Here is a 10,069-nt window from a genome sequence, read left to right as displayed (position 1 = left end):
AGGATCACTTTAGTTTGGTTAGTTAAGATTTATATTCAAAGTCAAATACAATGTATACCGGCTATAAATGAACATCCTCACTGCATGAATATTTAAAGCCTGCACTTATCTATCTACCCTTTAAAAGAGGGAGTTCATGAAAAACTTTCCATAGCCCAAAATACCCTTCAGCTATTATAAATATAACAGTTTTATCCCTTTTTATCATTAAACAGGGTTAAGAAATTGGGAGCCCTAAAGCCTTCGTTTCTTTCATTCTCCGACGGTTACCCTTCACCTCCGGCAACGCCCTCCCACTCTCTTAAACCATTAATTGCCAACGATGAGTACCCGATGCCCTAAGCCCTCATCATCACCGCACCTCCTCTGCCATCATCTCCTCACTTCTCAGATATTGGGCATCTGTTACGATCACGAATGAGGCTCATTGACGAAGGTATGATTTGCTCATTTTCTAAATCACGAATGAGGCTCATTGACGAAGGTATGATTTGCTCATTTTCTAAATTTTAGTTTTGATTTTTAAATGCTTTTTCATCAACGCCTGAGGATCAAACTCCGGCGACAACTCATGCCCTTTCTGGCATAAATTTCTAATTTCTGTCGTTAGATTCGTGTTCTCTTTTGCCTACTTTATGTATTTGCTTTATTTTGAACCCTCAATATATTCTTGAATTTATCTACTTGATCTTGGTTTATTCATTTGCGTTTGTTGTTGTTGACAGACCTGGACTTCTTATTCCACATGTTTTTCCTTGCTCGATACTGCAAGCTTCTTGAGGAGAACTCATTCAGGGGATGGACTGCAGATTTCTTGTACTCTCCGCTGCCTATTTACCATGGGTTAGTATTTATTTTTGGTTGTATTTAATTACACAGATTAATGCCTGCTACAAAAGCCTTCTTTTTCTATATTTCCCCCCGTATCAGTTGCTAGGATTTTCTTTGTAGATTGTCCAATATGCTTTTAATTTAATATGTTTAGCCATGTTCAGTTGCTAGGATTTTCTTTGTAGATTGTCCAATATGCTTTTAATTTAATATGTTTAGCCATGTTTCTGGTGATCCTCATGCGACATGATTTTTTCAATAATATTATATGTACATTTTTTAAAATTTAGAATAGTAAGAGGTCGGAGTTGGAATCTCCGGTGGTTCATTCGACGGTCAAGTTAGTACCAAGCCTGAGTGGAGAAGATGACTAAATGTGAAATAGTTTTTTAGGCAGACTTTGCTTACCCTAAGCAGCAGACATCAATTCCCTTTTATAGCAGATCCAAAGGGGCAAAAGGGTAACTTAGGCCGAGTCTAAACAAGCGGCTTTGTTAGCATTTACTCACCTAGGTGTTTAATGCGATGATGACTGGCCGACATGTTTTTTCATATTATCACAGTCTCATATGGTTGAGTAAAAATTTCATTCTTTAACATGTGCAAAGTGGCTATAAAAGATAGAAAAGAACAGGGGAAAGTGAAGACAACACAGACAGGATGTTAGTTAGTGTTGATATGTTTTCTTGATCTCAATTGAGGAAAAAAAACTACACAAATGTGTTTATATCTCAATTCATTTTCTTCGTGTGGTTGGAAAAGGGTTATTTCATTGTGGTATTTCATTGTAGCTACATCTTCGAGTTTTGCTTTCAAAGTTTGAAATGCCCCTATTCCAGTAACCAATGTTGTTTGTTTATTCTAATTGTTCCTATCTTTTGCGGCAGTGATCAAACCCATGCTGTCTTGACAAGTGCAGCCTTTGTTCATTTAAAGCAAGCAGAAATTACTAAGTATACTCGGAAGCTATCTCCTGCAAGTCGAGCCATTCTACTCTCAGGCCCTGCAGGTAATCACCCAAGTTTGAAATATGTAGTGTGCTATTTAAGCATTTTAGCTATATGTATATTTTATGCTCCATACTGATTGTAGAGATACGTATTTGAAGAACTATATCAACAGATGCTTGCAAAGGCACTAGCGCATCACTTTGAGGCCAAACTATTGTTGCCAGATATAACTGACTTCTCTCTCAAGGTCAGTAGATGAAATTTTATTATTTTAAATCCTTCTTTTGTATGGTGTTTAAATGTGTATGATTTTAATACCAGTAATTGGCAATTGTTACAGATGCAGAGCAAATATGGTCATGGCAATAAAGATTCAGTAAGAAATTCTTTCCTTATCATCACATATTTCTTATTCTATCTCTCGAATTTTGTGCATCCTGCAGAGTTAATATCTGTCTGTCTTTCTTTTTGATGGATGCACATTTTAGCAGTTTATCTATATTTTCATTTTAGCAGTTTATCTATTTTTCAATCTTTATTTCCTCCTTTTTCCTGAAGGAGCATGATAATTTTTTGAAGTTATACGCATATTTCGTTTGAAACATTACCTTGGGTTCATTCATGTTGATGTCGCGGATTACACACCTGATGTAGTTGAATGATGAATTACATGGAGTTGGTTGTGAATAATGTTGATGCATATTCCTGCTCTAGATGTGTTCTTATAATGGTTTTAAGAGGCCAAATTTCTCATTTTTATGTATTTACTTTCTACAGCTTCTCAAAAGATCCATATCGGAGGCAGCAATTGAGAGAATGTCTTGTCTATTTGAATCCTTTTCCCTTCTTTCTCCAACGGAGGAACCTAAAGGTATCAGTTGGATTATATATAAACACATATACTATCTTCATTTCATAGGGCATAGTACCTGAATTTGTAAATTGGTTAACTAGATTCTTGTCTTTCATGGTTACACATTTTTTCTTAGATTACAGCTTATTATGTCAGTTTTGTTTCTTCAAACAATTTTGCGAAGAGAATGTCATAAACATGTGCTTTTTGAAAATCGTCATCTCCTTTATGTTCTGAATAAGTCCAATTTTGGGTTTTTGAGACCTTATATGACCTTGTGAACATGGGTGCTTCATAAAAAGCTCAGAGGTGAACTGCAGATAAAATTGTCCTTTAAATCACCAGCAGAAGGCCCTTCTCAAGGAGTTAATAATAGATAAAGGCCTAAAAGAAATTTGTTGAAATACATCAAATTTTGGATCTCTTTAAAACAGGGAGAGGTAAATGTCAAACTAAGTTCCATATGTTGAATGATATGTTGTATTGTTGATCAGTATAGTCATGGCTGAACTAGAAAATGATTGTTTTTCCCTGGACTGAAATCTGAACATTATAACACATTTCTATTTTTCTGTAGAATACTAGAAACTCTATATATGATCTCAACTGTTTTTCTTTTTCTCTCATGTCTACATAGTGCTGTCACTTTTGGAGGCTTTATTTGCTTTTATTTGAGTGGTATGATATATTTCATGTGGAAGAAGGGGGTAAAGATGCTTGACGAAGCACAAATTTTGAAATTAAACACTCAAAATATGTCATTTTAGCCAAGGGAGATAGTATTTGAGGGGTATGATATATTTCATGTGGAAGAAGGGGGTAAAGATGCTTGACGAAGGAAGGGGGAAAATGGCGGAGGAGAGGTGATGAGGGCGAAAAAGCTTTAATTTTTTTTTTAAGATATCACATGTTAAATTTTAAATATTCACTGTTAGGTTTAACTGTTAGATGTTAATTTTAACTATTAGGTGTTAACTTTGACTATAAAGTATTAAGTTTAACTGTTAAGTGTTAACTTTAACCGTTACGTGTTAATTTCGGCGTGACTTTAAAGATTGTTCCTTTTAAGCTAAAAATGATAGGCTTTAAATGATGCAGCAACAATAGGAGAAGAAGAAGAAGAAAGAGAGATAACTGAAGGAAGAGAAAAAATAAAATAAAATAAAGGAAGAGTGATCGTGACGGTGAAAAAGATAACGATTGAGAAATAATTAAAAGAAAGAGAAGGATAATGCAATAAAAAAGCGGTGGTGAAAAAAATAATGGGTGAGAAGGAGGAGTAGAAGGCGATATTTCATTGAGAAAAGAAACAAGAGATAAGAAGAAAGGGGAGGAGAACGCAATAAAATAGATCACGGTGGAAAAAATAACGATTAAGACGCCGGAGGAACACATGATGAAAAGTTGAGAGGGCGTGCACCACATGAGAGTTCTCAGATGGAGGCCTAGACGCATTTTATGACCGTTTTAAACTAAACGTAGTTAGACATCGCCATGATGTACGCCTTAATGTTCCCTTTCCCCTTGTATCTCATTTTTAATTTTTTAATTTTGGTATTTATGTGCTTATCACTGTTTTTTTTAACCAAATGGTTGCTAATTTGGGAATTTTCATGTGTTTAGATGATTATGCATTTTTAGTATTTGACGAATAATTCCTTCAGATTTGATTGTCATATGGTTGCTAAGTTACCAATATGAAACAATAATATTATACTTTTAGTTCTACATTAGTTGTGTAGCCTATATGACAAGGAACACCAAGTTAAGTTGGATATGCCACGGAAATGCTGGTGGAAGAGTTGGCTGTGGTGAGTTATTTGCTTAAATTCGTGTCTGATTTCTTCTTAATATTATTTGTGTATCTACTGATATTGATCCATCTATGGTGCAGTCTACAATAAAGACTAATGGATGAGACACTATATAGCTATAATTTTCATGTTTTTTTAACCAAATAGTTGCTAATTTGGGAATTGTCTTGTGTTTAGATGATTATGCATTTTTAGTATTTGATGAATAATTCCTTCAGATTTGATTGTCATATGGTTGCTAAGTTACCAATATGAAACAATAATATTATACTTTTAGTTCTACATTAGTTGTGTAGCCTATATGACAAGGAACACCAAGTTAAGTTGGGATATGCCACGGAAATGCTGGTGGAAGAGTTGGATGTGGTGAGTTATTTGCTTATATTTGTGTCTGATTTCTTCTTAATATTATTTGTGTATCCACTGATATTGATCCATCTATGGTGCAGTCTACAATAAAGGCTAATGGATGAGACACTATATAGCTACAATTAGTTTAAGTTCTCCCAAACTAATAATTTTTTACAAGATTATCTACATCTTTTACCTCCCAGGAAACTTTCAAACTTTAAATTGTTTGTATAGTAGAATATATTCGGTTTTTATACGACATACTTAGCACTCCTGCAATGTTTTTTTAATATACATGGAATAGTGTAAAAAAGGGGAAAATACATAACAAGCAGACAAAATTTAAGAATATTAACACTACAATTAATCATATACAATCTATGGTAGGTATTGATGAAGCGGACGGTGAAACAAAGTACAAACCTTCTCAATGTTTTACAACATGATGCTTTTGATTTCTGAAACTTGAGCCTTAACTTTTAAAACCTTTTGTATCTTGTCGGCATGCTCAAGAATATATTGCATATGTTCCTTTATAATTGATCTGCAAATAATAGAAAACATGATATCATGAGAATCCCCGATGATACACAGAAATTGAAAAGGACCTCCTAAACAAATAAAAGAGAAGAAAACACACCCAAATTATTTATAGATAATTTTGGCAGTTACCGTGTCAGCCTTACCACCTCCATATCTCTTTCTAAAATCTACCTTAAGCCGCTCAAGAAAGGCTACCAAGACATGTAAATGCAACTAACTTAGTACTCCTTCATGAAACCTATCCTTGATATCTAACGAGGTATTCCAAACTCAAGATCCACGTAATTTCCTCTTAAGCACTCCATATATTTTCTCGTGTTTTTTATATTAAATATTAATTTGAATTATTTCTTGGAGATGAGATGTTTATGCATAGAAAACGAGGCTTGTTTAGGACAAATAGTTGATTAGGGTCTTTATTTCATTAGTTGATTGTTGGCAATTAAAGTTGTTGATTTGTTGAATTTGGTTGTGTTACTGGAATTAAAGATTTGATGCGTTAGTTGGAGGTTAATCCATAAAAGTTTCAAAATCTTTGACCACACACCATGCATGACCACAATATGCACTTGCACACCCACACAAATATAATTGTAGTTTGAATTTGTTTTTTATTTATTTATTTTCCATTTTTGCTGGTTGGTTGCTTGTATGATATCTAGAAGCAGCAAGTGAGTTTTTTCCCATTTCTTTTTGACTTTGTTTGAAAGGGGTGCCGGGTAGGGGGGGTAGGGGGAGGTGAATGGTAGGTTGGTGCCATAGTTTTTTAATAGACAGTCATCATTTAATTTATTAAAATTTGAATGAGCTACTGAAACTGAATCTTGGGATTTCCTGTTTTTGAATCTTTTTCCAGTCTTTTCTACTTTTATATATTGTATATTCTTGTATTCATGAAATAAATGGATGTTTCCAGGCGATATTCGTTTGTTCTTCCTTTGTGTTCTTTCCCTTTTCTGCCATATGCAGTCACTGCCGAGAGTTATTAGTGGGTCCACCATTATAAATTCTGAAGAATTAATAAAGTATGGTTAATTAGATAGCATGGTGTTTCATATTTGAGAGGATGTTTTGAGCTTTTTTTGCACTTTAAATGTCTTGGCATTCATACTGTAGGTTTAGTTCTTTTAGGTACTGGTCAGAGGGAGAATTGCCTTCTAGATCAAATTGCCTTCTAGATCAAATCGGATCTCTTTTCAAGGTTGGACCTTTTTGTTTGTATTTGTTCTGCTAAATGCAAAGGCACTGTCCATATGTGTGTGTGTATGTGTGTATACACACACACACCCTCTCTCTCAATAAAAAGACTGGTGGAGGCATTTCTGTTGATATTAATATTGAATTGACATGTAACTTATTCTATGGAGATAAATATGGAGCTTCTGCTCCAATTATTTTCATTAAGAAAAACAGCGTGAAGGACCCTAATACCTAGATATATTAGCAGATACAATCCAAACATAAACAAAACTCAAGATATCTAGAAATATGTTTTGCGACGCCCAGTATTTACCAAACCAAATAATTCGCCATATTAGTGCGCAAGTTTTTCACTGATTTCCATATCCATATAGTGCGCAAGTTTTACACTGATTTCCATATCCATATATCAGGTCTCTGATGTGTATGTGCCTCCTTCGTGTCAGTTCATCATAAATGATCACCTAATTTTCTGATCAATCACTTGCACGAATCATCATTTCACAGAAGAAGTTACAAAGAAGCTGGATTTCTGAGAGAAGTGGCTGAGGTGGTTAATTAAGGTAAGGACAGTTACCAATTTTGTTGTCTGGATGACTTAAATGTGATTTTTATGAGTCAATGGGTGCTGAAAACATCATATGCACTATTGTCACCTGTGTCTTTGCTACATGTTTGTGATTTGTCTCAATTTTTGAGTTGGGTCCCAATTAATTTGTGTCTTAATTTAGTTTTTCTAATCAAAATTTGATCTTTGTTGTTTTTGAACAGTGTGTTCAGTTGTAGGAGCGATTACTGGTGGGGTAATTGGATTGGCTACTGAGAGTGGGCTTTTTCGAGGGGCCGGAATCGGGGCGATCTCTGGTGCTGTTTTCTCTATTGAAGTCGTTCTTTCCCTTTGGAATTCGAACTATTCTGGTATATGGAGCATTCTCTATGTGGTAATTTCAAACATAAACCCAATTCATTTTTCCAAAGAATACATTTTATGATATTTGTATTCATTTTATGCAATTGATTGCTTGCAAATTGACATCCTCGCTAACCTTTTGAGTGGAAGGCTTGTCAGAGAGAAGGTTGGCCCTGCGGTTCAGAGCGCAGTGCAGAGTCAAGTATATTTTAACATTTACTGGGTAATGAAACATGCATCATATTATAAGACTCGTGTTTTTTCTGGGGATATATATTGTTCATTGTAGATGAGTGCTGGTGATGCTCCCTTCATTGAGGTTCTTGATATTTTTGAGACCGGCGGCACTGGAGGCATGTCGAAGGATTCTGTTAATAAGCTTGAAAAGAGTAAGATTTCGAAGCAGAACAATGGTGATGACTTTGGAAAGCAAATTTGCTATCTGTTTGCCTTCAGGTTTGTTTATGGACATATTTTGAGAGCTTTATGTTCAAAAAATTTCTTGTTTTGGAGGAAATGTTAACTTGGCTTTATTCATTTGATTGTGTAAATTAAACGTACGTTGATTTCTGAAGTAAGTGTTAAGCTTCATCCATGGGAGTACTCTGATTGGCTTTTGCTGGAACACATCTTGTCATAGGGAGCCCACACATGTATACTTACATGCTAGGGCAGCGAAAGAAGGATCTTTCAAAGGCAAAGATGGCATGAAATGTGATGAAAGTAGGAATAGTAAGTATTTTTTTTCTGTATTATTTGAAGAATGCATAGCTGTTAGATGGTGGCTCTGCATGAGTGGTTGTATTGGCGTTCTTTAATCCCTAAGATTGTCTTCTTGTTGGCAGGGAGTGCTCTTGGTATAGTTGTGAATGTATTCCTCTGAAAAAATAAATTGCCAATGTTTTATGATTTATTGATTAAATGTGTTTGCTTTCAACGGGGTGCTCATCTCAAAACGCCTTATTTTATGAAACGTGATAACAATGAACTTATTTGCATTTCTTGTTTGGTTATGTTCATCGTCTAAAACCTACTATAATACTTCTACAGACATTTGTTTAAAACCTACAAGGGTTTCTACTTTCAGGATTATTAAGAGTTCATGTTTGTTTTCCTCCTTCAATTATGTCGATTTTTTGACTGAAGCAATTTCAGAAAATGATCATTTGTTAGCAATTTTTTAAAAAATTTGATGCTACTATTTTAGTAACATTTATTTATATTGGATGATTATGATTAAATAGGTTGTCTGATGTCAACTATATATAGGTAGCATTGGTTGATTGAAAATCAATAATGTATATCAAATAAAATTCTTTTATAAAATTATTCATTGTTTTCTATTGGTAAGTATGCAAACAATCTATTATCATCAAGTTCATACATAATGTAATTTCATTATTCAATCTTTTTTAATTTTTAAATTCTATCTGTATGTTTGAAACATGGATTAAATTAAATAAATCATAATGAAATGAATCAATAATAAATTTAAAAATTTACCATGTGCATTGCACGTGCAATCCAACTAGTAAGCCAAAACGTGTGAGTTTCATAAGGTATTAGAGCTCCACGACTAACAGTACATCCTTATTCTATTGTCCTCTTTTTTTCCTATCACATCCACTAGCTCCTCCAACCAAACTGTGAACAATTTTGCATCCAACGTTAGTCTCCTCCAAGCTGTTCAACATGGAGCCAACAATAACCCTCTCTCTCTCTCTCTCTCTCTCTCTCTCTCTCTCTCTCTCTCTCTCTCTCTCTCTCTCTCTCTCTCTATTATGTTGGATCCTTAATCTAACATTGGGCTAATATGTAAAATTATTATCCATTGTAAACTGTTAAATAAAGATAAACTCAATTTAAAGTAATCTAGACAGATATGAGTTTTAAAATGTATCAGATAAGGATGTGGGCCTTTAATGTGTAGATACCGGGGTAATTTCTATTTTAATGATGGGTTAAAATAGAAAATACCAATTGGATAACTGTTTTGAGTTATCTCTATAAATAGCGGTTATGGTCCCCAGATCACACCTTCAATTCATCCCTATCTTTTGATATCTCATCATCAAAGAGAGAATAGAGAGAGATACAGAAATTGAAGGGAACTCTTTTGAAGGAACGTGCAGATATGGAAGGCTATACCGCACAAATCGAGAGATTATTCATGGCTTCGGATTCAGGTACGCTTCCGCGCAATTTAGTATTTCGATTCTCTTTAATTCAACATTTATATTGTGTTATATGTTATAGTTTTCACAATCAGAATTTAAGATCTAGCAATTGGTATCAGAGCTTACTTGTTGAATTATTGTAGAATCAATTAATTTTGATCTCAAAAGGAAATCTTTAAGTTGTTCTTAAATTTAATAATCAGTTAATTTTCATGGTGATTTAAATTCCAATAAAGAAATTTACGTGCATATTTGTTCATGTTTATATAAGATTCAAATCGGATTAATTAAGAATTTAAAGGATTCCTTTTGATTTTTTGGGGAATTTAAATTCGGATTTATTAATTAATTCATCTTTTGTGTTTTCTGAAAGATGTATACAAATTAATTTTATGTAAAAAGATTTAATAAAAAATATTGGTTGGCCGATGATCGTCAGA

General features: G+C 34.0%; 1 protein-coding gene across 1 annotated transcript; it reads left to right on the top strand.

Annotated features, from left to right (window-relative positions):
• On the top strand, nt 229-6,520 carry LOC109831263. Its single transcript, XM_020398596.1, has 7 exons — nt 229-436; nt 726-843; nt 1,719-1,840; nt 1,940-2,028; nt 2,122-2,157; nt 2,559-2,652; nt 6,459-6,520. Exons 1-7 carry the CDS (start codon nt 418-420, stop codon nt 6,518-6,520), a joined length of 540 nt encoding a protein of 179 aa, XP_020254185.1. The 5' UTR covers nt 229-417.

Source organism: Asparagus officinalis, chromosome 2 (assembly GCF_001876935.1).
Source record: "Asparagus officinalis chromosome 2, Aspof.V1, whole genome shotgun sequence".
In the NCBI taxonomy this organism is placed as follows: domain Eukaryota; kingdom Viridiplantae; phylum Streptophyta; class Magnoliopsida; order Asparagales; family Asparagaceae; genus Asparagus; species Asparagus officinalis.
Note: the sequence above shows the minus strand (reverse complement) of the source record. Positions and strands in the feature narration are given on the sequence as shown.

Coding starts and splice junctions, on each gene's coding strand:
- LOC109831263 (XM_020398596.1), top strand. Junction 844..1,718: donor CCGCTGCCTATTTACCATGG/GTTAGTATTTAT, acceptor CTTTTGCGGCAG/TGATCAAACCCATGCTGTCT. Junction 2,653..6,458: donor TCCAACGGAGGAACCTAAAG/GTATCAGTTGGA, acceptor TTCATACTGTAG/GTTTAGTTCTTTTAGGTACT.